Raw genomic sequence first — 27,826 nt, forward strand, 5'->3', positions numbered from 1 at the left:
AACCAAATTATATCAGTCCCTGAATAAGCTCCTTTGCAACTATCTCACATCTTCATCTGTTTCCAGCCTACCGGCCTACCCTTCTGAGAGCTACCGAAGACAAACAAGACCTGTCTGACCTCACCAGAATAATGGAATACCACAACCTATACAGAAGAGGTTCCGGTGGTCCCTCACCCGCTGTCTGGATCCCAATCGTCGTAGTCTCCATTTTCGTCCTTGCGTACGGAGTATGGAGGCACAAGAGGAATGTGCAGAGTTCGCATCACAACCAGGTTTAGAATAATTGCTGCGTCAGTGCAAGGCTGCCCTCGATCATAATGAAAGGGCTGGAAATGGAACACCATCAGAGCTTGATTTTCATCCATACAATTACAACGGATTTCTTCGAGGGTTGCAGCTAGCGAGGTGGTGTTCGGTAACTGGTCTATGTAGGATTTATTTGGCATCTTCGTGGAATTACGTCAGGGATTTACCCCAAGTTCCCTGGATAAATGTTGAATATATACAATGAATCTATCGGTTACCTATCCAGCCAATTCTCATAAAGCAGCCGTCAAAATATCTGATATCATTAGAGACCCCCTACCCTTGACCATGTCATACGATCAAGTAGATGCAATGGCCACATCCATCATAGTCTGCTTAAAAGCCTGTAGCGCAACTTCGGGCTCTATAAATCTGTCAGTGCTCAGCTCATCCCCCATCTCTCATCCCAAAATCTTCAAAAAAAGGAAAAAATACAAACTTACGATAATAAGGCACTTCATGCCCCGCCTCGTAAACCTTCAAGAAGCTCAAATTATCCGCCGTCTTAAACAACCCCTTCTCGGTGCCATTAACCGTATAGGGCACCATTTCCGCGGCAGTGAAGTTGCTCTGCGCCGAATAGACGACCGCCTCGGCGACCTGGTAGTTGCCGATCCAGTTGCAGATGAAATCGGCGTCGCCGGCCCATAGCAGGACCGAGATGCCGGTTTGCACTACTTTGGTAAGGGTTTCGAGGAAAGAGCGGGCGTCTGCAAAGATTGTTAGCTGTCTTCTTGTCCGTTTTAAAATTCCTGGACCTTGGACAGGGGTGTTTGAGAGTGTGAGGATACTCACCATCTCCTGTAGCAGCAAACTTGTAATACGGTGCATCCGGACACTCCGCATACGTCACCTGTGCCCCAATAGCTTTCATCACATCTGGCCTTTGGAGATAATCCACATACGTCTCTGGCGGATCCGTCGTATTAGCAGAGACGCGGATATCGTACGTCCCAAAATCGGCGCTGTCGTAAATAACGGTATCCACATTGCCGATACACGTATCATCGGCATAACTGCAAGCCTCGTCGGTTCCGGAGCTAATACACTCGTTCAAAGCCGGCACACACTTGGTCTCGTAAATATCATACAGGGAATCCGCGACGCTCTCGTTGATGAGCGGACGATACGAGTTGTTGAGCGCGTAGTCGATGTACGCCCGTTCCTGTATGGTCGAGTCGAACCAGCCGTTGTTTATTCCCACAGCAACGATGTTGATCTTGTCACCTTCGAGATCACCTTCCTCAATGGCCGCGTTTTGCTCCTGGATGTAGTGAGCGAACTCAGGGCCGTAGTGTCCGCCGTAGGATTCAGTGAAGATGCCAAAGTCGCGGCATTCGTACTCAGGGAAGTGGGCGTAGAAGGCTTGCAGAAGGTTCCAGACGAAGGGTGCGGCGGTGACGGTGGAGTTGACGTCGTCAATCCCGTAGGAAAAGCCGGTTCCGATGGGCTGGTCGACGTATAGCACGTTGGCGTAGTTGTTAAAGCTGTAGGGGTTCAGCGAGGGCGTGCTTTGGTTGTTGACGAAGTGGCAGGGGCCGTTTTCCTGGAAGAGACCAATCATGGAACTACATCCTGGACCGCCGTTGAACCACGTCGCTAGAGGGGCTTCCTTTGGGTTTTCACGGGCTTCGAAGAACCTGAGTCTGTTAGTGGATGGGAGCAATGAATCGTTGGAGATTCAGACATACCAAAACCACATGTTCATCGCGTCGCCAACTGACAAGTAGCCAGAGTACTGGTTTACGCCTGGTGTCGTCTCGCAGATGCCCGAGTTCTTGACAAAGGACATCTTGGAGCCCGTGGACCGGTGCTCGAAGACATTGTATGTGATGCCACCTCGCTCCTCGACGTATCTCTTGTCTAGGTGAGCTGTCGTTGGCGCCGCAAGAGATGGGCTGATGAGTGCCGTCAGTAACGACAGAGTCGCTGCTCTTTGAATAACGGTCCTCATCTCCACGAGTTCTTTTCAAGAATGAGTTCGGTTATCGCGTGGCGCATTGAGAGTCGTCGGCCGTAGAAACCCCAGAGTTATTAAGACCAATGAGCGAATTTGAGTGACTCCACCTTCTCATAGTCTGATCGAAGCTCGGTACACAACTTGTGTCTCCGTCAAGGTCTTAGAAGCACCAATCAGAGACCCGACTTACGTGCGAAAGACAGACAGTCCGCAGTGTGAGTTGAGTAGAGGGAATCTAAGAAAAGAACCGAGATCCAAGTCATCCGCCTTTTGTATGCAGCTCATGCTATCAGCACAGAATTCGATCACACCGTACCACTGGTCTGTTCCCATCACGTATGATTCGATAAGGAATGGCGGCCTGCATCATCACACGAAGAGTGGGGGTTGAGCACGTAATTGTAAGTTGCCTTGCCAGCTTTCCATAAGATCGGCCACTCGGAAGTAAGCCTCAACCAAGATGTCCCGATCGCAATCAGAATTGGAGAAATTGAATAAAGATAGTAGCAGGCATTTGCTGATAGACCGAGTTGAGGTCAAGGCTAATGGTCCCTTTTCGGCAGGTCGCCGGGCTTGACGTTACATCGGGAGGGTGGTGGATCGGCATTGAAAGCCGTGCCCGCTTGTTATTATCCACATGTTATCACAGCGGTGCAATCAACGAACCAGCGTCCTGCCACTTTTGTGAGAACTTTTGTGAGACTGTGTCACCTCGTCCACTCATCGGCATGGGAAGACTGTATGAGTAGCTTGGCAGAAGTTTTCCTTTTGTTGGTTGGATTGTCAAAAAGCTTGATCATTTTAGATCAGTCGAACCAGATCTCATCAGATGTTCATGTGAGGGTGTTCGGATGTCGGATGCGGATCTTGAGTTCCCACTTAATATTCTGGCCCAGACAATAGGTTTTGCGGCTCAGAAAACACATGACGGGAACGTCGCGTATTTAATGTGCTTCGGGATGTGAACGATCCTGACCGTTATCGGAACAGCTGGCTTCATATCGCGCCGTATGCGCGGTGCATTTTGATGAAACAGTTGCTATGAGGACCCTATCTCGTAGAAGCTTTAGAAACTGACCGTCGAAGCTGTGGCCATCAGGAACAAAGGCTGCAGTTCTCGCGTATGAACTCCCCCGACCCACCCCCCAAACAACCTTTTAAACCCCCTCCGTCCGTGTCGGCGCTACAGCCTTACCCTCTGGAGAAGGAGTACTCGCCTGCGTATCAGAAACGGGATTCTTTCCCCTCCGCAGTCCCTGCGCCGTCTCGTGCTTCCGCTTCATACTAACACACCTCAAGAAGAACGACCCTGCAAAGGGTAACACGCAAAACGCGCACATGATGATCCAAACGGTCCATAACGACGCCGCATACACCCCAACAAGGTCCGTCTTGAACTGTCCCTCAGGCATGCCCCGAAGATTCTCCACCAAAGCCGCCGCATCGCGGGAATACTCGTCTGCGTGGGGTGCCAAGTCAGGAATGTCATCCATCTTGGTGCGCATCTCGTTCTGGACGACGACCCCAACAATGGCGACCCCCGCGGCCTGGCCGAGGTGCCTGAAGAAATTTAGCATGGTAACGGCGTGGGTGACGTATTCCTCGTCGACGGAGGCCTGGCTCAGCAGGTCGAGCGAGTTGTAGAGTAGGCCAAGGCCCAGCCCGACGACGAGGAGGCTGAGGACCCATTGGTAAGTTAGAGTGTGAACGTCAAGTAAGGTCAAGAGTCCGCTGCCCAGAATCGCGAAGGCGAAGCCGGCGCGGATAACCCAGTTAATGTTGCCGGTTCTGCTGATAATGAGGGATCCGACGGCGGAGAATGGGGACACGGTTGCACCATATGGGATCAAGGCGATGCCGGCCATGATGGGGTTCATTTCTTTGACTCCTTCGAAATAGAGAGGCAGAACGTAAACAAGTCCGAGTGCTAGAACGGTGTGGAAGAAAGCCGCCATGAGGGAGTAAAGCATGTTGTAGCTGCAGAGTAGATCGATTCTGATGATGGGCTCGACGGGAAATCGTTTCTCGTACATGGCGAATCCAAACAGGCCGAGAAGTCCGACGAGGATCGGGATGATGGTCTGCCAAGAATCCCAAGGGAACATAACACCACCCCAGGTCATTCCTAGGAGCAGTGTGGTGACTGCAGAGACTGATATGGCAGTACCAGCCCAATCGGCACGTCTCACCTTCTCCCTCAGTGAGCCAGGCACGCTCTTCAATCGCAAGAATATGTTGATCGAGACCAAGGCAACCGTTGCGATTGGTATGTTCATCCAAAAGTTCCATCTCTGCTGGGGTCAGTCAAGGATGCCCCACGCGATAGCCTGAGAGCACTTACCCAGGACGTCTTGTATGAGAAAATACCGCCAACGATTGGTCCAAGAACATCACCAATAGCCCATAGAACTGAGAAGATGGACAGGTAATTGCCACGGATTTCCAAGGGGATCAGGTCCGCGACAACAATCTCAATGGAAACTCGGACACCACCTCCGCCAATGCCTTGAATGGCTCGGCCCAGGATCAAGACTGAAAAGTTTGGTGCTGTACTCGCCACGACTGTGCCTACGAGGAATGAAGATGCAGCAAAGTTGAGAATGGGCACTCGACCAAATGTTGAGGATAAGGCCCCCAGCGGTGCCATGAAGGTAGCTTCAGTCAAGAGGAATGCAGTGCCAGCCCAGAATGCTTCGATTGCTGTCCCATGTAAGTCTTCCGCAACAACCTATATTGACTTTGTCAGTAGCTGCACTACCTTGGCTCAACAAAAAGACTTACCGGAAGGGCGACTGCGAGGACAGAGTCATTCATGGCCACCATGAGTGTCAAAACGGCCAATGTCACGAACGCAAGCTTCAGACGTAAGTCAGGTCGAAAGCCTTCTGTGTCTTCGACTGTATCTTCACTGCTCGTCTTGACAACCAGACGACCTGTGTTGGCAGAATTAGCCCGTGAGACTGGGCCAGAGACAGGATTGCCCGCCATACTGTCCTGCTTCTCAGCCAAGACTGCCTGTTAAGCTTCGATTCGTACTTCTATCTTGAAGTATTCGAATGCGTTGCGGATTTTTCATTTCCAGCCGCTTGATCATTCGCCAAAGTCTAGATCTGAAAGCGAGGGATACGATACAAAGGGATGGATAACCACGATGTTGAACTACGTTGCCTTGCAAGTACCCGTGGGTGTTTCAACGCTTTAGTACCTGCGCCTCCCACATCGTCGGTCGGCGCGGAGTCTCCCACCTGTAACTTCTGGTAGGCACAGTTGGAGGTGATCGGCGGCAGGCTACAGAACTCTCGATATGTTGATCTGCACATGACCTGGTTCCTGATACGCGTTGAACCTTGTGTCCAACACGTGTGTGTAGGCAGAACGTTATCCCTTCTACCACATGGGATCTTACTTCAAGGGGCGAAACTTGCCTGACCAATGAAGCTGCTGCCAGAAAAAGGCATGAGAGAAACGCGATTCCAGCAAGGGACTTGAAGATATTGGTATGATCGACATCCACCCCCTTTGAGCTGCGATGCCTCGAGCTGGCGTGGTAATAGAAGCACCTGGAAGGCATCTTTCGGTACGGACCTAGACCGTCAACAAGGTGAACCGACGAAGATACAGGCCTATATTCTAATAACGGTTTGTGACATTGGCGCGTGGCATTCGCGTACTCGAACAGAGTCGAAATGTGGTGGCATTTCGTTGATGACGAGCGAGGTTAGACATCTTAGCTACCTGGTCGATCGACTCTCTAACCTACCGGCAACACGGGTTGCTCGTCTCAAGGCGGCGTCGGCTACTTTATCGCCGTGAAGCTTGAGGTTTGGGTGCCGACTTAAAGTGGTTGGTCGGCTCCTCGGGGTTGACCTGGCCGGTCTTTCTGTCAGCCAGTTCAGGCTTCATGCGAGCATCGAAACGCAGGAACATGTATCTGGTAGCCCATTTCGACTTATCAAGAAGACCTTCGTCATTAGAACGGAAGAAATGGACCCATCGTTGCGCGGCAGCAAAGAGCAGTTGGTCAAAACCATGTGTTCCAAAGAAAGACTAATCCCCGTTGGCCATTCCCATCCGTGGAATAGTTTTGTTCTGAAATGCCGTTGCAACGATTCCAGCTGCTGAGAGGTCGCTCGTCCACGTACAATTAGAGTATCGCTACGATGTGCCTTTGGATCTTTGCAGGTACTTGAGAAACCACACCAACGAAAATTTCTGCACCCATGAACTATGTTGTAGCACCGTTGTCACCCCATTCGCCGCATAGGAATCGCCCGAGAAGTTGTTTCGGAAAACTGAGGGCATAAAGCCAAAGGAGGAGGGTGGATTGTTTGATCAGAGGCGCTCATGAATCCACACTCCCAGGCCAATTCATCCTTGCTGTTCGCATCATGCCTGGGTGACTGCCATATCGTCGTTTCGTGTTCTTGGGTTCGGTCCATAGTTGTCACATGAGTCGCATGACTCTATTCACACAAAATAGTTGAACTCAAGCCATTCAGAAGACAATCACTGGGCCAGAGGGACTGCCGAGGATGTCAAGAGCCAGTGGGTTGTGAAAGCAGGATGCTGATGAGATGGTGCTGGTCGCCCTGTCCAACCCACTGAGTGCTAAGTGCCAGGAAGCGCGTCCTTGAGCTTGGATAGGTCTAACAGCATGTCCTAGTTCATCTCGTGAATTCCATATGACGACAGTAGAAGCTTATGGATGTCGGCGCTATCCTGGCTGCAGACAGTCATGAATCCTCATCATCTTTGCTAACTGACTCGCTATGTTGAATAATTGCAACCTAAATAGCGTAAATAATCGGCTGGAGCCCTCTGGGCCCATTGTGTTAATGTTCCCTGAAATCCTGTTCCGGTTTTCGCATTGCCGCTAGGGAAACGAAGGTTTGGGTTTGTCAAAGGCCAGACTTTCAAGCAGCTGCAGTGAGGTGGATCGGGCTTCTGTTGACAGTTGGAAGTGGTTTTGGATCTCAGCCACCATCTTCACCCTCCCCTTACTTCTCATACTAGTTGCTCTTCATACCAGTCTAAGGGTAAGAGGCTGTCAAAGCTTGATAGGAAAATTGGGGATTTTGCCCATCTCGGTGGTGAATTGCCATTCCTTGGAATACCGGGAAGTAAGCCGTCCAGTAGCCCAGTATGTGAAAATATAGACAGGTGGCTTTTTGAATCGACGACTTACACAAACAAGAAAGTACGCATTCAGTCACTCGCTTGTTGCGAAAACGGATTCGAATATTTGAATATGGACTTGTCGTTGCGATGTTCGTGTAGCGAAACACGTTGACCCATCCGCATCGCGCTTGCCGAATCAGACCCCTGCTCAACAACGAGAGTTGACGTAATAGGCTGCAACCGCTGCAACCGCTGCAACGTGTAGTTTCACCCATTTCGCAGCCACCTGAATCCAAGCACACAATTCTTCAAATCCAGGGCTGTCTCATTGCCGTCTCCCTCTGTCGATAATGTCGCACCGACAAGATGCTTCCAAAGCCTTCATTGTGCTTTACGCTCCCGAGCATTCATGACAGCACCAAACTGGACTGTCGCGTGTACCATCCCGATTGCTTAACCCCTCAATCAACTGCCCCGCAATGGGGTCGACATGTCGCTATCGTTGCGCACCCGTATGCGCCGTTTGGTGGGAGCCACGATGATCACATTGTGGACTTGATCGGGGCCACGCTGCTGCAGTTGGGGTACATGGTGGCGACGTTCAATTTCAGGTCTGTCTGCTCCTATCGGATGCTTTCATGGGAAGACATCCGGGAGTTCCGCGATGCCATGCCACTGACAGAACCAATCTAGAGGCGCATCATCCCCGGGGGCCCATACGTCCTGGACGTCCAAACCCGAGCGCGCCGATTACATGTCAGTCGTTGGCTTCATGGCCTACTATGCGCACTATATAGACTCGAAGAATCGCATCAATGCCGGCGACTCGCAATGCCCCACCATGCTTCTTGCTGGTTATTCGTACGGCGCTATGGTTACCACGAAACTGCCGCCCCTCGCTGCAATACTCTCCAAATTCGAAAGTCCCACGGTATACTCTCCCGCAGCAGACATCCGACTCCGTGCCCAGCATCTGGCCGAGCAGCAGGATATGCTATTTTCAAACCCCGCATCGCCGCGCAAGTCCTTGGGCATGCGAGTTGGCGGGGATGAGGGTTCTCCCCGCAAGAGCTATGATTATAAGCGGTCGCATTCCATGGATCCGGAGGATAAAATAAGAACAGGTGTGAAGGACATTCTTTCTAAGACCAAGCTTGTCCGTAAGATGCACAAGCACAAGGCTCACGAACATGCGGAGGAAGTCTTGCATGAGGTAGAACATATGGAAATGGTCAACGACCTGATGCGCTTTCGCAGCGCCTACTTGGTCGTATCGCCTCCTGTAGGAATCATGACAAATCTGGCAACCCTGTCGTTCCCGAATCCTTTTGCCAGCTGGTCTAGGAAGGCTACCAAGGTGGAAAACCCGGCGGAGCATGAAAGCGAGGCTCAGAGGGAAGAACGCGAGGCGGAGCAGAAATTGATCCAAAACCCATCGCTTATTATCGTTGGCGATAGAGATGGCTTTCTCACTCTGAAGGAGTATCGGAGATGGGCAGCCAAACTCCGTGGTCATGAGAAATCTCTGTTCCGTGACCTTGAAGTATCAGGTGCAGGCCATTTCTGGGCTGAAGAAGGGGTACTTTATAAGCTTCGCGACGCTGTCGGTGACTTTGGAGCCGACCTGCTAGGGGACAGAGTCAGCACGCTTCACGTGGATGACTGCGGCTGATCGGCGGTGTCTAGTGAATGACCTCAGGCATGCTAAACGACTTTCAATGACAGATAATGAAATCCCGGCGCTAGGGGGACGGAGCGAGGCGATAACAACGTTTGAACGGTCAACAGCCATGGGGTAATAAACCCAAATCCTCCGTGCCAAGATGCGCGTGCGCATTCCCTTGGTGTCCTAGTTCTCGATCCTAGTTCTCGATCCTACAAACAACATTACGAAAGGTGTTACGAAAGGCTGAGGTTGATTCGGCCGCTTTCTTTCGACGGTGTATACGATGTCATCATGGAGGAATCAATGGGTTGCACACATCGGTCTTGTGAGCTCTACAGTGCGGCCTACTGAATGTCAGCCGAAGCCTTGTGCCCTGTCCATTAAGACATGTCAGATGGGATGAAGAAAAGAGTGTGGAGTATCTGGCAGACGGGTGGGCCACTGACACTAGAAAGCATGTGAAGACGATGGTTGGCGAATCCAACCTGTATCCGAGTTGGGCTAGCGGTGTGACGATTTCAGCTACCGAGCCAAGCTCCGTATAAGCGCGCCCAATCAAATCCAGTACAGAGAAGGATATCAACATGTTTGTGTGCTTTCCACGATGCTAGAATGAAGATAGATCTCGATTTTGCGTCTGAGAATACCCGATTGGGGATGACATCCGATCCAGCAGCTACCGTCCCGCCATGAACAAGCGGGATCTGGTCAGCGGCACAACGGCGGCTGTCGATCTTGGCGTTCTTGCATAGACTCGAGCGAGGCCTGGCTCTTGAGGCCATGTGTTAGATGTTGTTTTTTCCCTGCAGTGTTGATCTGGGAAAATAAATATACACCCCGCTCACATGAGAGAGATGCGACATGTTGACTGGCTTCGACCCCGCGTAGATGACTACAATTCAGCATGTTTTGACACCCACTAGACCAGGGGGGCTTCATGTGGAGCACATATGCACGGGGTATGGGGTTATGGGGAATGGTAATGCATTGCACATGGAAAGTTGCGGAACGGAGAAGGCGGTGGAACATTTCTGTAGGCAGCGTGATATGAGTGGACATCGAGTTTGCAACAATGACATTGCAGTATCGCAGGACGGACGGGACTTGAAATCCGGAGGCGCAACCTAGGAGTTCGTGGCACTTAGATTTAGGCTTTGCCAATACCCACGATAGATGCCGCACGCAGGGTAGATACGGTAACCAAGATTGAGACATGGGCAGCATATCGTGTAACTATGCCCTAACTTCGATGGCATCCAAATAGCAACAGCCGCAGACACCCCCATTGAGCTGCTAAACAGAGTCGTCATTGTTTCTTTTATTAGCTGAAAACATGGAACATGAAGGAGCAAAAGGGTGGTCAGGATTCACGGAGTCAGGCGGTCACGAGTCGCTTCAGGGGCTAACACCCCCACCATCTTCCATCCGTGGCTGCTGCCAAGTTCGAAAGTCATCCCCCAGCTTTGTTGGACAAACAAGGTACCCCACTGGGGAAATGAGGGATTATCGCTGCCTTGATTGGTGCCATCGTAGGCCAAGCCTCGCTTTCCCTGCAGGTCGGGTCAGATGCCGGGCTGATCAATTGAAGGGACTGGACGGAGCAACAACTAAGGTCGATTGCTTTAGTCTCTCTCTCTCTCTCTTCATGCCGACCTTCATTTGACGGGCTTGTGTGCCACTGCTTTTTATTTTGTTGTCAAATTGTTTCTGGCCCATTCCATAGTGTGTACACTTTGCGTGTTTCCTAACTTTCAAGCAAGTGGACTTCGCTCCGTTTCGTTTGGAACGAGCCTCTGACGGATGGTGTTACGATCCTCGACGACATTCGCATGTGCTTTTGAGTTTTGTACAACTCAGTGTCAGTGAAGTCGCTTGTTGAAGTGTCCGCTTGTGACTTCCCATCGGCTTCTACCCGCTCAGCGGTGCTTCCGCTCGGCGGTGCTCATCTTTATCAAGTCAGAAGCAACACCCTCCTAGGCCTCACTGCGAAGCTTCATTCCCGTTGTTCTGGACATTTATCCTCGCCTCCGACCACGCGCCTGCTGGCATTGGATCTGCCTGGACGATTACGCATTTGATCCGCCGAGACACATCGAGATCAGTTGATGGAGCATATCGCCTAGCATGCCACACCTGACACTCCCTTCAAGCGACGTCGACCCTACCAACCGCCGCCATGACACACCTAGTCATTCCTACGCTCCACATTAGCCCAGCCCCGTCATGCAAGTTCTCGAATAAACATCCGATACCGAAGAAAGGCGGAAGTAAACAGATTAGAAACTCTGCGGTCCAGCCACTATCGCGGGCCCTCAAGAGCGTTGGGGATATTGTTCTCTCTATCAAAGATGGATTGACCGAGGCGGAGCGCGAGGAGAGGAGGTTGCTGGAAGAACGCAAACAGATCCTCGCTGCCAGATTGCACAATGCCGAGACGCACACGCAGTGGGAGGCGGCGGCGCATGAGCTGGATATAATCGAAGGAAACGAGCAGTGGAAGGCCGAAATATCCACCGGTGATTACAACCCCGATCTGATCGAGTCGCGATTGGAAGCCCTGGATAAGGCCCGAGGCAAATCCGACCTACGCGCCATGATGCATCTTGTGCGGACCGCCTTGTCGAGAGATTTGGGTGGGATGGGCAACATTGATCTATACCGGCATTCGCATTGCGGTACGAAGAAGTTGATTGAGCAATATGTGGATTCAACGCTGAAGACCATCACTGCCATGGTGGACCTGAGCTCTCGGCCCCTGCCCCAAGATCTGGAGCCCAAGGATCTGCTCGATGCGGTGCTGTTTGCACGCCAGAGCTTCGGACGGAGTGCGCTTTTGCTGAGCGGTGGAGGCACATTTGGCATGACCCACATTGGCGTTATGAAGGCATTGTTTGAGGTTAAACTGCTGCCGCGCATCATCTCGGGATCATCGGCCGGCTCCATTATCTGCTCCATCATCTGCACGAGGACCGATGATGAGGTTCCACAGTTGTTGGCCGAGTTTCCCTATGGCGACTTGGCCGTCTTCGAAGAGGAAGGAAATGAGGATGGTATTCTGGATCACTTGCGCAGGCTTCTCACCGAAGGCAACTGGTCCGACATCAAACACTTAACTCGCGTGATGCGGAATCTCCTTGGCGACATGACGTTCCAGGAAGCCTACAATCGCACTCGAAGGATTTGCAACATTTGTGTATCGTCAGCATCCATCTACGAGCTCCCACGGCTGCTCAATTATGTCACGGCACCGAACGTCATGATTTGGTCGGCCGTCGCAGCGTCTTGTTCGGTGCCCCTCGTATTCAGTGCGGCTCCGTTGCTGGTGAAGGATCCACTCACGGGCGAGCATAATCCATGGAACCCGACGCCTCAGATGTGGATTGATGGCTCCGTCGACAACGATCTTCCCATGACGAGGCTTGCCGAGATGTTCAACGTCAACCACTTTATTGTGTCCCAAGTTAACCCGCATGTGGTTCCTTTCCTAGCCAAGGACGACACGCCAGGCCCGAATCCGAGCACCCGCCCGTCGACGTCCAAGGATGACACCGATTGGATGTACACCATGACGCAACTTGCGAAGAGCGAAGCCCTTCATCGCATGCAGTTCCTGGCCGAGATTGGCTTCTTCCCCAACCTGGTCGGCAAGTTGCGTTCGATTCTGAGCCAGAAGTACTCGGGCGACATCAACATTCTTCCAGCAATAGGAGTGATGGACTTCCCCAAGATTTTGAGGAACCCGACAACCGAATTCATGTTGCGCTCGTGTCTGCTTGGCGAACGCGCAACCTGGCCCAAACTGTCACGCATTCGTGATCGATGCGCCATTGAACTAGCCTTGGACCGCGCGGTGCATTCTCTGCGAGCTCGAGTGGTGTTTAGTAAAAGCCAAGTCGACCTTCGACGCATGGCAGCTGGAAACTTCAAGTCTGCTTTCTTCCGGGGCAGTCATGAGCCGCTGAACGCCATGGGCTCCCAGGCTCAGACCCTGAGCATGTCCCCGAAAGAGAAGAACAAGCATCGCCAGAGGCGATCCAGTGTTACTCATTTTCAATTCATGCCACATCACCAGAGGCTGGTCGATGAACCATACAAGGTGACCGACGACGATACAGACGAAGAGGAACGACTGGAGGTCAAGGGTCGACGGTTATCGAATCCCAAGCTGAAGTTGAAACTCAAGCGACATCCTAAAAGCAACCCTTCTCTGATGCAAATGCAGAGTGGGCCAATGACCATGCCATATCTGAGCTCCATCAACGACGCGAACGTCTTCGATTTTGCCACCAAACCTCCTTCGCCTGCACAGAAACCGGCCGATCGGCTTATCATCAAATGGCCTGCGGTAGCGAAAACCTCTTCGCCTCAGTGCGGTGCCGACTTTGACGACAGCCCCAACATCACCGCCGCTGAAACGGCGTCCATGACATCTCCGAACAACGATGCCACCCATTTAAACGAGATGGAGATTACCGATCTCTACTCATCCGACGCCGATGTTGACAGCCACACTGATGAGAGTGCGGCTGAGCAATTCCTCGAGTCCCCTGATTTAGCCGCGGAGACATGGCTTCATGAAATGGACAGTCGGAACAAGCACACGGCCCTCGTGAAGGAGGACATGTTCTCCCACGTTCGACGCGAGCGCATCTCGGGGACCAGTTTCCCTGATGCGGTTGATCCCGGCGCTGGGTTGTGGAGCTGACTCGTCGATGGGAGGGTGAGCTCTGAAGACGAGCAGGAGAGGCAGAGTGAGAGGGAGAGTACGACGGTTAAGGGGACCGCCACGACAGTTACGATCAGGGGAGAGATGCGAGATAACGACGAGGAAAGCAGAGGTGGGTGGTTAGATCTGGATTAAGACGTACGCGGGCGGGGTTCGTTGGGTTTCGTTGCATTGGTCAGTGGTTTGATGCCGCATTACGGGTATTAACTCTACAGTAGTGGTGGAGCATGCGGGAACTATGCATTATAGGTTACATTGCATTATTACATAGCAAGACAGTCGCATTTGGTGCCTTCGCAGGGCCCTGGTGGCGGGGCGATTCATGATGATTAGAATGCGGTCGGTTGCATACAAATGGTGCATTAGGGGGATAGGAATATCACAGGAATATCATACTTGCATTATTATTACTTCTCAATTCTCGAGATGCTTATCTTACATGGAATCCTTTTCCCGGGCAATCCTGCCGCTTCTACTCATCGTGTAATTTACAATACTACTGTACTATATGGTGGATCGTCTAGGGAGTAAACGTATTTTAACAGTCCAAATTCTCTTACCCCTACCAACTCGTCTTATTCGTAATCTAGGGCTCGCTTAGAGAAGTCGTGCCCTCAATTAATGGAAACATGCCGTCGCCGGGCGGCAAATGCATTTGCTCCAGCCATCGGTCGAGAAACTCCAGCTCTCGGAGGCGACACTGCTCACACCGTTGTTGACATACGTGATCGTGGTGACGGTCGTGGGGTGTAACTTGAGGTTCATTGGGCGGCCTGTTGACGACCGAGTCGGCTGCCTGAGTGCGGGCGTTGAGTTGGTACTTCTAGATGTAGTATGACTAGCATGGTTGAACATATTATGTAAAGGCATCACATAACGGCCATCCCATCACAGGACTTGCCTCCGCCCTGTGCCCACTTACGAACACCCCACGTGAGCCTCTATCGCAAGAAGACAAAGCATCCCGCCAAGATTGGGGTATCTAGCTGCTACGTTGAGGGCTGTCTTGTATTCATACTGCCCAAATAACAGCGGAAATCCGTCGACGCCCACGCCGTTGGGCTGCACCAGCGCCTGTATTACACCGGGCGAGATGCCAGGGCTGTGTATTTGCTCCAGCAGCTGCCGGCGACCCTCCTCGAATCTGCGCCCCCCCAGCGGAACAAGGAGCTCGACCATGGACGCGCTGCGCGCTCATGTCGGCCGAATAAAGTTGTGTAGTCGGGCGGGATAGCGTCCCGGAGCAGCCTGGCCTTCTTGGGGTTATTGGATTTCGCCGCCCGCATGACGAGCTGGTCACGGAACTACGATGACTCGTAGAGGCCTGTGACGTGCTTTGGGAGGAGCCGCAGGGTCGGGAGGGTCTGGTGCAAGGACGGGGTTACGAGGAGGGTGGCCCGGTGGATTAGTGGGTGCATCCAGTAGCGGCCTAAATACCGGGTGGGTTCCTGGCGGCGCAGCATCCCGTGGATATCCCGGTCGTCTTCTACTTTTGACTAGAAACCTTTCAGGCTTCTTATGGATTGCATCTGTTCGGACGCTCCGTACAGGAGTAGGGGGGTTTCAACAACCGAGAAGATGCGCTGAAGGATATCTGTGTTGATGGGGACACTGCGTGGTGCACCGCGCTGCCGCTGAAAATATTTTCCACATTTTTACTTCAGGAAAAACTGGTTGCGGCGAGGTATCGATGTTCATTGGCTTATAGGAGAATGTGGTACGTCAGCTCGTCGGACAAGGTTCTCATCCACCACTACTAGATACAATCGTGCTGTGTTGGAGGTGGGTCGATATTAGGTGAAGACAGTGGTAGGGGAGACGCATTGAAGCTATTTTGAATTATTGAGTAGTTGTCTGGTTGCTTTCGTATTGATAATGTTGAAGTTAACATTCTTGTAGATCGCCGCGTGAACTTATCCGAGTCATGGATTGTCAGATGCAATAAGCCACAGTGGCGTATAGGCCTTGTATAGACAGTGGGCACTAGTGACTTGCCAGACCCTGGCCTATGCGAAGGTCGGCAATGTATAAATAGGCTGCCGTGCCTCCACCCCTTCACCCCCCCCCCCCCCCCCTTCTCTTGAGGAGGGGCAGCGACTAACTTGTCGTGACTGAGTCCCCTACATTACACTGCTAGTACCCACCTGGTGACGGGCAACCGACTTCTCTCTAGCACTCTCGTCCTTCACTCTGTACTTGAAATGTCCGTAACATGGATACAGCGAGTTCTAGGCTGTAGTTGTAAAGGATTCTATCCTCTTATATCCTCTTATATCCTCTTATATACTCTTATATACAACATGGAATAGCCTTAATTAAGTTACCTGCAGACATTATCACCATCACCCCTGACGATATTTTGAGCTCTGGCCCAGTCCCTATTTGCATCCATGAGAAACAAATAACTCTGGCTGTTTTCTTTTCTTCCCGAGAGCCGGACCATCCCAGAAATTTTAAACTTATCTGTTATAATCCATATTACTACCTTCTACTTGCGTGCGAGGCATTCGGCGAAAAGGTGAGTACAGGCTGCATCCTCAACGGTTATGGCGCTGCCGGTCCTACCCTCGGTTGCTATTTCCCGATTCTCTACATAAGTTTGTGCGCCGCTCTCGATGACATTGAGAGAATCTACACACAGGATCACAAGCTCAGCGGTGAGTTTAACGGGGAGGAACATCACTATAAGGGATGCCTTACCGATACTTCAGCCTTCCTTGACGTAAAGGATTACAGATTTGCTGAGACGTAAATGGATCCTTGGAAGAAAAGATGCGCAAAATAATCTCCACGACTAAACTTGTTTGACGAACAAGAAAACTGAGGCAAGGACTTTTGTCACATTCAGTGGCGTGGCTTGGCAGACGAAGTTCGAAGACTTGGCTGGTGCCATACTCGATCGGGTAGTTGAGGGACACTATCGGAAAGTTGTTGGAACAACTGTCGACGGGACTCCCGTCGTCCATTTTCAAATAACAATCTGGGGTCTCTTATCACGAGCGCTATTTTCAGATATGGAAGCCCTCGTCCGGCGGTTAGAAAAGTTCAAGCATCTCAAGTCGGGGACAGAAACAGCCATGGTGTTCAGAAGTCCTACAGAGGAGGATTAAGTCGATCTACGGGGAAAAGGGGCCACAAAGGGTTAGAGAAGAGACAGCTATCGATGGAACTCCACGGCGGGTGCAAGTTATGTGACTTATCAATTCGCAAACCACCTGGGCGCCGGTGGGTTCGACAACAATCAACAAGGATACTTGACCCAGTACGGGACCATTCTTTTAGATCATGATCACTTCTATTTCGGGGCTCAGCGTCGTCACCCGGCTTGCGGTTAGCTTGGGGGTCACGGATTCGCTTCATACTTCGAGCAAGACGAAATGGCAGACGTCACATGAATCTTGAAACTCCAGCAGAGAAGCTGGTAATTTGCAGATCAGAGGAGCAGGTTCTACTCTAACCCACAAGCTCGCCACGTACTTGGCATGTCTTCAAGGTCTGAGGAATTCCGGCTTCAAGCGTAAAACCGAAGATGGCAACCGATACATTTTATACCCCGGAGAGTTCATGGCGAAGGACGGATCCCGGAGAACGGCCTGAGATGACCAACCCCCGGCGAATCCTAATATAAATGAAATGCTCATGTTCGAGTAATGCACTCGGTCAAACATCATATCATTCATTGCAGCAGGTATACGCCAACATCCCTCGACATTGAATGGGGGTTAACGTCTTCAACCCCCCGATGAAATAGATGTCTTATCTCTTCCACGCGCCCACATGTCTTATCTAATGATGGCCTGATACGGCGCCCAACGTGCCGGTGTCGCGACCCCCAACTGGACACAATCCGGGGTTGAAGCTTGGACCCTCCCAGTTGGATGAAACTGCTAGGCTGGTTATCTCTTGGGAAGGGGACCCCTGTCCTGATTACCGGTTGTTATTGTTCGTTCGGGATACCCCACTATCTCATGTGAAACTGCAGCGCTTTTCATTAGTGATTGTCAGCTGTCACCTACTGGACACTAAGACCCTTGCTTTCGCCTTGTCACATTACAACTGCTCTATTATGCTCTATTATAGAAAACTCATTATGACTGCTTCGTGCGGGGAACAGAGACGTCTTGGTGTGTGGCAGGCCTTGAGCATTGATAATCGCCTACGAGACGTGAGCAATGAGATGCAGGATGAGATGGAGGCTAGCCAGTAGGCAGGATAATAAAACGCCACTGTTCAGAGCTTTAGGGCACTTGATAAGAAACCTGCTGACTTGATGCTCGGCTAGGTAGGTATCATCTGGCCCCTGGTCACTTTTGCGGACCGTCACACCGGTTCGAGCGAGCCCGGAGCCTTGGGAACAGCGATAAGTGGTCCTGTATAGCCGTATGGAGCCAGTACATGCGACTATCAGGATTTCGGGACTGCAGGTCTGGTGTCCGATAGCCAACCCAACGACCAAGGTCAACCTGCAGCAGCCAGCTTGCAACCATGAGATAGCAGCGCGATAATAAGGTCCAGAGTCGTAATGCAGCGCAGACGTCCCCTCATCTAAGGTACGGAAAGGAGGTCTATAAGTCTGGCCACTCTCCAGATGTTAAAATTAGGTTGGAATTGATCGTCCCCTCAGACGCCAGGCAAGTTTGCTCTTACAGCGACCGAGTCAATATGACACAGCAAGCCACCGTAATCCACGGTGTTGAGCCTAGCTCAGCGGCCATGGACACTATCGAGCCCGCCAAGGAGAAATCAACCGTAGACCATGACGATGTCGAAAGCCTCAAGCACATGGCCGTCTCAGTTGACCTGGGCGAAGAAGGCGCGCAGAGGATCGAGCTCATGCAGCAAAGCTGGGGCAAACATGGTACTTTCTGAACATTCCTAATGAAAGCAGCCTCCTAATCACAATTAAATAGGCAAGAAATGGATTTTCGTTGCCCTGGCATTCTGCATGATCGTATAGTGAGTGACCGGCCCTATACTCATGTATATACTTTTACTTGCTGCTGACACCGATCCCAGCGAACTGGACGAAACCACCTATGCCACCTACTTCAACTATGCCCTCTCTGACTTCCGCAAAACCTCCTCCACCTCGGCCCTTGGGGTAGCCACCAACCTGACCTTTTCCCTCACCAAACCAATCTGGGCCAGGTCCTCCGACATCTTCGGCCGCGGCGAAATTTATCCGGCCGCCCTGGCCTTCATCCTCGTTGGTCTCTCCGTCGCCGCCAGCGCGAGCTCCTTTTCGGCCTTCGCGGCGGGCACTGTTCTCCGTGTGGTCGGACTCACCGCGCTCAACTCACTCAACACCATCGTCGTGGCGGATCTGACCACTACCCGCCAGAGAGGGTTTGGTGTCAACTTCCAGTTCTTCCCGTACATGGTCCTGCCCTGGGTCTCGTCGTACATCGTGGACAAAGTCCTGTCGCCCGGCGGTATCGGTTGGAGATGGGGTATCGGGATCCTAGCCATCGTGTTTCCCCTCGGCATCGTGACCATCACCTCCGTCCTTCTCACCTTCCAGCGCCGGGCCAAGAAACTCGAAACCGGGGCCGTCAAAAAACCCAAAATCACCCTCTTGGGCGTATGCTCTAACATCGACCTCGGGGGTCTGTCAATCCTCATCGTTTCCCTAGCCTTCATCCTCCTCCCCCTATCCCTCGCCGCCCTTGAGCCCACTGGATTCCGTACTCCCTGGGTCATAGCCCTGATTGTAATCGGCAGCGTGGGCCTCCTAACCGCCTTCCCCTTCTACGAGGGACGCATCGCCGCCCACCCCTTTTTACCGTTACGCTACCTGCGGCACAGAGCTATAGGCCTCGCCTTCCTCCTCTACTTCACCGACTACATGGCCGCGGGCGCCAGCCACGGCTACCTGTACAACTGGGCGCTGATCGCGCAGGGCTTCAACATCATGCAAGCCACAAACCTGTCCTACGTGAACGCGGTGCTAACCTTTGTCACGGGCACCCTGTTCGGTCTGGTTATGTGGAAAACCCGCACGTACAAATGGTGGATCATGGCCGGGTGCGTCGTCCGGATCGTCGGGTACGGCGTCATGTTTCGGATCCGGAACGCGAACCCGAACATAGCGGAACTGTTCATCATCCAGGTCGTGCAGGGGGTGGGTGACGGGATTGTGCAGACGGGGGGTTATGTCGCGGCCACGGTGAATGTGCCCCATCGCGAGACGGCGCAGATGACGGCGTTGATTGTCATGGTCGGCATGTTGGGGAGCGCCGTGGGGGATGCGATTAGTGGGGCGATTTATACGGGCACGTTTAGGCAGGAGTTAGCGAAGCAGCTGGGGGCGCAGGGCACGCCTGAGTTGGTGGAGGCGCTGTTTAATTCGATTGATGTGTTGATTCCCGAGTGGGGGACGCCGGATAGGGTGGCTATTAATACGGCGGTGAGTATTGCCGAGTCGCTGGCCGAGGTTTTGGAGACAGGGTGCTGACTTGCTTGCAGTATAACCATGTGACGTCGTACTTCTTCATTGCTGCCATGGTGATCATTGCACCAGGGTTTCTGATTGTGTATTTCTTGCCAAATCAGAAGTTGAAGTATGTTCTCCCCCGAAACATAACGCGAGAACAGCGTGCTGACCTCTGGACAGCGACAGCCAAAATCTCATCGAGGACCACGGCATGTTTGGTGACAACCAGCCGATTGTCGAGTCTACTGAGCCTCTCGGAGAGACTGAGTCGAAGGGCCTGTCGGATAAATGATACACAGGTAATTCGCTAACACCTTAGCTTATAATATGAATATGCGCCCAATTAAATAGATAGTATGGGAATTGAGACTCGAATATCTATGTGCCAGAACCGGTGAAAATGAACACAGAAATCGACGGGCTGCCAGCTCTTTGTCAAACTCTTGCACATATATGTAGAAGAACAAAGCTGGAGTATACCGATCCGGCAGCAGCACAGTAAGAGCTCGACGCATTTCTTCAACAAAGCCCCCTTGTTCTTGTTAGCCTGCCTGCATTTGCTTCTTGAAACACCGCCTAGTTCTGCTATTATGCTCACTTGTCAAATTTCCGTCGGAAAAAGTATGGACGAGGAGGACTTGGCAAAGGTGCAAATGAAGCTCAAGGCCTATTTTAGCAGCGAACCGAGGTATCACTTCGATGGGGTGATCGGCGGGGGGGCCAACGGCATTGCCTACAAGATCACGACGCCAAATAAGAAACTGGTCCTGAAGATATGTCCGCTCGGGGTGGATCTGGGGGATGGCAAGCCGCGCGACGACGATGACGACGAGGAAGCGTCCCTCCCTGAAGAAGTGGCATCACTGCAGTCCGAGGTGCAATGGCTACAGGTCAGTCTTCGTTCTCCTTCTCCGCTCGGCCCCTTCTGAAACGCGTCTGGAAGATAGAAACTACGTGGCTGCGCGCATATTGTACAAACTTTAGATATTCCCGGAGACCCTCTACTCCGGAATGCCCCCGAGGGCGTCGTGCCGCACGGTATGGGTGCCTGGACATTCATGGAATATGCCGAGAACGGGACGCTGTTCGACATGATCGGCAAGTACCAGAATTTGTACGCCGGCCAGGTGTTTCCTAATCGTGTACTTTGGAGGTTTTTCATGTGCTGTAGGTGTTACAAGATTTCTTCTTTGGGCGGGTCTAGCCTACTGACAAGCTTACACACAGTAATCCGAGCTTGCGTAGAAATGGCGTACTACGATTCCAAGGATGGCGACGTCCGAGTGGATCCTACGACGGTGCCTTTAGAACACCTTGGGGGAAGACCCCCTGGAAATCTCGCACACATGGATATAAAAGGGTCGAATATCGTGGCGGGAGCATTGATACCGGGATTCCAGACACGGGAGCACGATATTACGCCTATACTTAAACTAATCGACTTTGGTGAAGCGCAGGAAATAGATGACGCTTACAGAGAAAGAAACGCCGACTTGATACGCTTCGATGCAGATGGTTCGCAGACCAACATCCAGGATTTTGCTTTGGCAAGTTATTTGTTACATTTGGAATCTTATGTCGCTTCATCATGCTGATAATCTCGTAGGTTATGGTCCCTCTCATTCTCGTAAAAGACGATTCCGATCTAGATTTGGGACGGGAAGCAACCATAACGTTCAATGGCGCTACCTTTAGATCCAGTTGCGGTACCCTATCTGACCAACGGGCGGTGCTCATCGGAAAAGGTGTGGGCGCCGACTTGATTGATCTGGTTTGTGCCTGCCTGGCATTGGATCCGAAGTTCCGGCTTGGGCTAGTGGAATTGGCGTTATATGTTCGACAGCAGGTGTTGGTAAGGGATGTCGCTTTTTATGGGAATAGAGCGTGGGAAACCGACGGAGATATTGTACAACGAGTGTCAAGTTTGCTAGTTGATGCTGGGATCCCGCCAGTTGCTAATACGGCACCGGGTCCTGGAACAATGTTACGGGCTACCAAGCGACGTAGGGAGTCCGAAGAGGACGCGATCGAGGTCGATCAGGTGGATCCGAAACGAAGGCGGCGGAATATAGAGGCAGGTTCTATAGCCATTGATTGATAGCTAAGTCTGTAACACCTAGTTAAGATTATAAGACAAACTTCATGTTCTTATAGTAGAAGTAGCACTAAATAGGAAATGCAATGTGGATATTTTTCGGGAGGTATAGTGTAAATATGGGGCTTGCCTAGGGTGTTCTTTGCTGGCTAATTGAGCCCATGCTCGTGAGCACATGTCACAAGGCACTTGTCATCCACCCCATAGCATGAGACAGAATATCAGCGCAAGGGCAGTCGGGACCTAGAGCAAAGGCTTTGACTTGGATTTGTGACGAAGCTGGCTAGAGTGTTGAATGTTATAATGACCACAAAGCCATTGTTTCAATGATTCAACTTTGTATCCGCATAATAAAATAGCCGCGCTGCCCACGTATTAATAACCTCTTTAGCCCAGGCTGCACGTCATTCATACATTCAGCATTGGGACTGCCATGCCCTTCTGGCCACCATGTCTGTCCCACCTCCCGCTTTACGCAAGAAGCTTTCCAAGTCCGACAAATCCAAGGCTGAGACCAGCCCCGATTATCTCGAGGGAAAAGGAAACCCAATGCAATACGAGCAGCGATAGGGCTGCACTCTGTCCCGAGACCCCCCACCGCATCGCCCAAAACTGCCGAATTCAAACACGGCGATATTTTCTGTTCCCCTGTCGTCTTTCCGGTCCACTATTTGAAAAATTTACCTCCGTCGCTATTATCTCGCGTACGGCGGGTCGAGGTCGACGAAAACGGTCTCACCAAAGAAGGTATCCCAAACCTCGACATTAGAGCCTGCTGCTATGATTTGATTCCGTCTCTATCTTGTCGTCTCCTGGCTGAAGAATAGTCTCTTCGTCGCTGCTCTACAGTCAAGTACTTATAACTTGTTAAAGCTGATCGGATCAGACAAGGGGTTGACGCTGTTGCCGCTAAAGAAGGCCCCATACGGCATTTCTCGTTCAAATACGCCTTGCAGCACGACAGGTTGCAGTCGTTGTGGCTTGAGGCCCAATTGCTCGAATCCCTGCCGCCCCATCTCAATATCACTCTCGACTAACTCATACGGGACTACGAAGCAGAGGTCCCCGGCTTTACCTCGAAGTATATCGAGGGGGGCAACCTCTAATACAGCCTAAACCGATGAGTAGCCCACACAAGCATTTGATTTCCTGCACATGGAGATGGGCATTGCACACAACGACATCCAGCCGAAGAACCTGCTCATTGACTCCACAACCAACAGTCTCCAGTTCTCCGATTTCGGCGATGCGAAACCGGCGGCCGTCTGTGATGATTCGAGGGACGTTAGCTTTATCCAGCGGTGTGTGTATGAGATTGTGACTCGGGATTTGGACCCGCGCCGGGAAAGTTGGAGAACAACCTACGAGGCACAAGTTTCCAGTTATCTAACAAGTAGACTCGGTTCGGGTTGGTTAGAACAACATCTGAACATCAACAGTATAAAGACTACATACCTGGGTATATGATCAAAATTGGTAGTAGGAAGGATTGGTATGATTACTATACCTTGAACCATGACCCGTCGTGATGATAAGCTGCCCGCTTGGGAGCAGATCTTGCATTCTTGGCATGCCTTTGTTCGAAATTGCTCATAGTGGCCGAGCAAAACATTGACGAATTTCTCTTGCCGTTGGAAAAGACCTTCTCGACACCGAGGTGATGAGAGCGGAAAGGACACAAAAACCCAATAAGGCCCAGCCCAGCCCAGCCCAAGCAATAATAAGAACGAGCACACACATACACCACTTCAAACCAATTTCCCTACCATAACACAAGCAATCGTCCCAATCATCAAATTGAATTATATGTTTACAGTACCAATCCCTCACCCCATCGAATATCCATCCTTCATCCATCCAATACCCTCACAAATGGCCCCACCCTCGCATACGAACGTAACCTCGACTCAATTCAATTCAACACGATAGCCGCCACAATGACGCATCCTTAGTTCGTATGATAAAACTCCGTGGCCATGAAGTGTGTCGTGATTCATAGGTCACTCCCCAGCTATGGAGCAGCGTCTACACCCCATTATTCTGTTCCGGACTCACTAGATGACTAGATAGAGTCTCTGCAACCGTCTCTTTAGTCCCGGACTCAGCAGTCGGGGTCTCTGCCGCCAGTTCTGTCTCCATTCCAGTCTCTCCAGGCGCACAACGCCTCCCCTCTTCTTTTCCCGAATCGCCATACGCAGGGGTGTCCTTCTCCCCACCCGACTCCTCCTCTTCCTCTCCATCTTCACTTGAAGGCGGCGTATCAATAACGAACCGCTCCGCACTCCAGTCAGTTTTCCTCGGTACACTCGGCGATTCGTCCTACGAACCCGCAATGCCCAGTCCAACCCTGCCACTATACCTATCAGCAGCCATCTGCCTCTCCAAGCCGCGTTCGCCTCGGGACGACCCGTCGTTATCTCGATTCCGGTCGACGGTAGCGCGCATTCTCCGGCCCTCCATGAGCCCCCTAAGCCCACGTTTCTGCAAACCAATAACACTGCTCAACTCGGCGCTCCAGACCTCCCGCACAGCGCCGCGTTCGCTATCTCCCAGCTCGCTGCTCCATTCGCTGCCGCTGACGCTGGCCGTGGCGCTGAGTTCGTCGCTGCCTGGTCGGGCGCCTGGGACGCTGGTGTTGATTCTCAGGCCGCTGTGGGAGCTAGACGCTCCGTCGATGCTTGACTGTGAAATGGAGAAGGATCGCCCATTTACCGAGCTTGGTGATAGAGAGGCCTCACCCTGGAGGAAGAAGTTGGGGTTCAGAGTGCCGTCGATACCTCGCCCGCCACCAGCCGCCATGGCAGTAGCATTGAAAACAGCTGCGGCGTTTCGGGAGTCGAGTAGAGCATGAAGTCTCTCCACCACCGCCTCGAGAAGGCCGTCGACCTTGTAGGGCCGGGAGATCTGCAGTAATGAGCAGAGGATTTGTGGTGTGCATAGTGGCGAAGATGGCGGCGGTAATGAGGATGTGTAGAGAAAATGTAACAACGCCTGAATGGTGAGGTAGGTGTGTGGGAGGTAAAGACATCGCGGTCGTGAGTTTGGTGGTAGGGAAGCCGGAGTAGGTGCCGAGTTGATGGTGGCCATGTCTGACGGCCCGTTGGACACCGTAGTACCCGCTGTACTAGGAGGCTTCATCGACCCAGAAGACCCCGGCTGGTTGCCAAGCGTAGTGGCCGTCGAGAAACTGCTGTCGGTAGTGCTTCTGTTGTTTTGAGTGATGGTCATGACTGAGACCCGATTGCCGGCGGGCCCCGAAAACGCCGTCCTCAACGTTGCCGCGTCACTACCGTCCTGCGTTGCCGCCCCTTCACGAAGCAATTGCACAAAGTACGGACCCCATCGCCTACCGACGATACGCGAGTTGATCGGAATACGCTCTCCGCCAATACACAGAATGTCCATGTCGGACAACTCACGCAGACCCAAAGCCTTCTCGCCGAGTTCTTCCGCCGCTCGGGAGTGAAATCGACCACCTGCCGTCCAGCCTGCTTTCCTTGCTAGACTAAGACCCGGCATAACGTACGGGCCACTTGCCGATACGAATCCGGACATGGGTGTGCTCTTCCGGGGGTTGTCATAGAATCCAAATGCCTCGAGTTCCACCATGCAGACGTTTGAGAAGTTGATCCGACGATGGTTGTAATCATCAACAAGGCTCCTCTTACGGTTACCCAAGATGACGAATGTGTTTCTCCGACTCCAAAGAATTCCCCTGTTCCAACTCCCTTGGCTGAACACGCTTCCACCGGCGTCTATACGTGACCACGTCAAGGTCTTCAGATCCAGTGCCCACAGAGCGTACTCTTGCTTCGAGCTCGTGAGGTACGTTCCGCTCACGACAAAGTACGAATCGATGACTCCCCCATTAGGGAAGCGCAAACCGGGTGGTGAGTATGGCCCCAACATAGGCTTCTCGGCCAAAGAGCCATCCGTACCGCGAATCTGAAGTTCCAATTTGACATCCAAAAAGTTATAGTTGGAGTAGATCAACATGGAAGAACCCGGGTCTCGTGCTTCCTGGCTGATGCTCGACTCTTGTCGTTGAGCGTTGAGGGTTGACTTGCCAATCTTGGCAGCGACGGCCGGCGGAAGTGGTGCGACAACGCTACGGTACGCGCCACAGGACTTACCAAGCGATTGTGTCGAGGTCCACTTGAGGCTCCGCAGGTTGAAGAGGCTGATTTGCTCGATGTAATGGTTTGCTCCGTCCTGACCGCCAACCACAATCATCTCAGCACCGCCCGATCCGTCAATGTTAATGCCGATTCGGCCCTCGTTAGGGTTTCCGCTGGAGGGATTATGTTGGAGCGCAGCCAGAGGGGCCTTGTGGGAGGAGAAGGTCGCCGATGACGGCAATATGCACGCGCAATGCGCGTATCTGCCTTGTGGTGCGTCGTGCGTAGGAATATACGTCCATTTCCTAGTTGTAACGTCGTAGATGTGAATGTCCGACATGACAGCGATTTCTGGACCGTCCGGATTCCCCGAGGGCGGCTGGGTGGCGGACGGTGACATGCCTCCATAGCACACCATCTTGGTATCACCCAGAGCACACATCGAGTGAAAGTATCGAGGCGGGGGAATGTCGCCGGAAGTCTCTAATTTTGTCCAATGTCTTCGTATCAAATCCAACTCATACAAATCTGATGTCAGAGGAGCAGGTCGACTGCGTGACAATATTCTACCACCAAAAACGTATAACTTATCGCCCACTATCGTTGTGGTAGCGCCCACCAACGGATGAGGTTCGCGACCCGTGGTTCGATGAACATTACACATCAGGCCCGAGAGATGTGTGGAAGAGCCCGATGTGGAAGGCGTACCGACGGCCTGGCCCATCTGAGGCGTTCGATTTGTCGTTGTCGAGGCCGCCGGTGGAGATGGCCCAGCGGAAAGCGGTCCGTTGCTTCGCGGGGTCGAGGTGTCCTTCTGACTGTTCTGACCCTGGCTCTCTCCTCTTTCGTCTGCCCGCGAAGAACTCGCCAGGCTGTTCTGACTACTGCTCAAATCAAGACCCTGATACATCTGGCTGCTGGGTGGCGGCATGGATGTGGTGGAATCCATGGTGCTCGTTCGACTGTCCATGTCGGCTTCGTATTCAGTATCGGCTATCGTGCTCAGGCTCTGGACTTGAGCTTGCGCTATGTGAGCCGACGCGAGCGGTGTCAACGGGCTCGCCGGCGAAGGTTCCGGTGGCGGTTCTGGAAGCGGTTTCTCGAGACTGCTCTGCAGGCTTGTGTTCCGAGCATGCTGCGAAGGCTCGGGTGTGTATGTGCGATGGACTGGCGTCCCGGGACCCGAACCCGAACCCGAACCCGAACCCGGAACCAGGCTCGGACTGTTGGAACCCGAAGAGAAGGCTTTCAAAGCAAGTCGAGACGGTGCCCTGCTGAGCTTGACCGAGTCTTCGCGCGACGGGATGGCCTTCCGGATGCCCCGGTAGACGTCACTGAGGATATCGGCGGTGGTTCTGGACGGTAACGACCTGTCGTGGTCTTGGGAATCGCTGTTGTCGT

At 52.3% G+C, this 27,826-nt stretch overlaps 7 protein-coding genes across 7 annotated transcripts; 4 read left to right on the plus strand and 3 right to left on the minus strand.

Moving 5' to 3' along the window:
• Positions 1 to 561: 561 nt before the first annotated feature.
• BCR38DRAFT_104574 (carboxypeptidase S1) lies at positions 562 to 2,432 on the minus strand. The gene is made up of 4 exons (XM_040853319.1): positions 2,001 to 2,432; positions 1,105 to 1,949; positions 753 to 1,019; positions 562 to 673 (listed from the first exon to the last, which is right to left on the minus strand). Exons 1-4 carry the CDS (start codon positions 2,261 to 2,263, stop codon positions 609 to 611), a joined length of 1,440 nt encoding a protein of 479 aa, XP_040720258.1. The 5' UTR covers positions 2,264 to 2,432; the 3' UTR covers positions 562 to 608.
• A 994-nt stretch (positions 2,433 to 3,426) lies between these two features.
• On the minus strand, positions 3,427 to 5,257 carry BCR38DRAFT_455117 (major facilitator superfamily domain-containing protein; the record flags this gene model as incomplete). The annotated part of the gene is made up of 3 exons (XM_040861765.1): positions 3,427 to 4,560; positions 4,611 to 4,997; positions 5,051 to 5,257. The coding sequence occupies 3 exons, from the start codon at positions 5,255 to 5,257 to the stop codon at positions 3,427 to 3,429; spliced, it is 1,728 nt and encodes a 575-aa protein (XP_040720259.1).
• A 2,398-nt stretch (positions 5,258 to 7,655) lies between these two features.
• BCR38DRAFT_104608 (Alpha/Beta hydrolase protein) lies at positions 7,656 to 9,410 on the plus strand. The gene is made up of 3 exons (XM_040853320.1): positions 7,656 to 7,998; positions 8,081 to 8,511; positions 8,590 to 9,410. The coding sequence occupies exons 1-3, from the start codon at positions 7,754 to 7,756 to the stop codon at positions 9,057 to 9,059; spliced, it is 1,146 nt and encodes a 381-aa protein (XP_040720260.1). The 5' UTR covers positions 7,656 to 7,753; the 3' UTR covers positions 9,060 to 9,410.
• A 1,819-nt stretch (positions 9,411 to 11,229) lies between these two features.
• Positions 11,230 to 13,200, plus strand: BCR38DRAFT_333399 (acyl transferase/acyl hydrolase/lysophospholipase; the record flags this gene model as incomplete). Its single annotated transcript, XM_040855223.1, has 1 exon — positions 11,230 to 13,200. A coding segment is annotated over one exon (1,971 nt), but the record flags the coding sequence as incomplete, so codon positions are not given.
• Positions 13,201 to 18,214: 5,014 nt separating this feature from the next.
• On the plus strand, positions 18,215 to 20,572 carry BCR38DRAFT_104620 (major facilitator superfamily domain-containing protein). Its single transcript, XM_040853321.1, has 5 exons — positions 18,215 to 18,637; positions 18,690 to 18,735; positions 18,796 to 20,185; positions 20,245 to 20,339; positions 20,393 to 20,572. The coding sequence occupies exons 1-5, from the start codon at positions 18,442 to 18,444 to the stop codon at positions 20,502 to 20,504; spliced, it is 1,839 nt and encodes a 612-aa protein (XP_040720262.1). The 5' UTR covers positions 18,215 to 18,441; the 3' UTR covers positions 20,505 to 20,572.
• Positions 20,573 to 20,835: 263 nt separating this feature from the next.
• BCR38DRAFT_481450 (uncharacterized protein) lies at positions 20,836 to 22,877 on the plus strand (the record flags this gene model as incomplete). The annotated part of the gene is made up of 4 exons (XM_040863377.1): positions 20,836 to 21,102; positions 21,160 to 21,379; positions 21,440 to 21,727; positions 22,699 to 22,877. 4 exons carry the CDS (start codon positions 20,836 to 20,838, stop codon positions 22,875 to 22,877), a joined length of 954 nt encoding a protein of 317 aa, XP_040720263.1.
• A 1,755-nt stretch (positions 22,878 to 24,632) lies between these two features.
• BCR38DRAFT_298338 (uncharacterized protein) lies at positions 24,633 to 27,818 on the minus strand (the record flags this gene model as incomplete). Its single annotated transcript, XM_040854523.1, has 2 exons — positions 24,633 to 25,494; positions 25,570 to 27,818. Coding segments are annotated over 2 exons (3,111 nt in total), but the record flags the coding sequence as incomplete, so codon positions are not given.
• Between the last annotated feature and the right edge of the window lie 8 nt (positions 27,819 to 27,826).

This window comes from Pseudomassariella vexata (assembly GCF_002105095.1).
Source record: "Pseudomassariella vexata strain CBS 129021 chromosome Unknown BCR38scaffold_2, whole genome shotgun sequence".
In the NCBI taxonomy this organism is placed as follows: domain Eukaryota; kingdom Fungi; phylum Ascomycota; class Sordariomycetes; order Amphisphaeriales; family Pseudomassariaceae; genus Pseudomassariella; species Pseudomassariella vexata.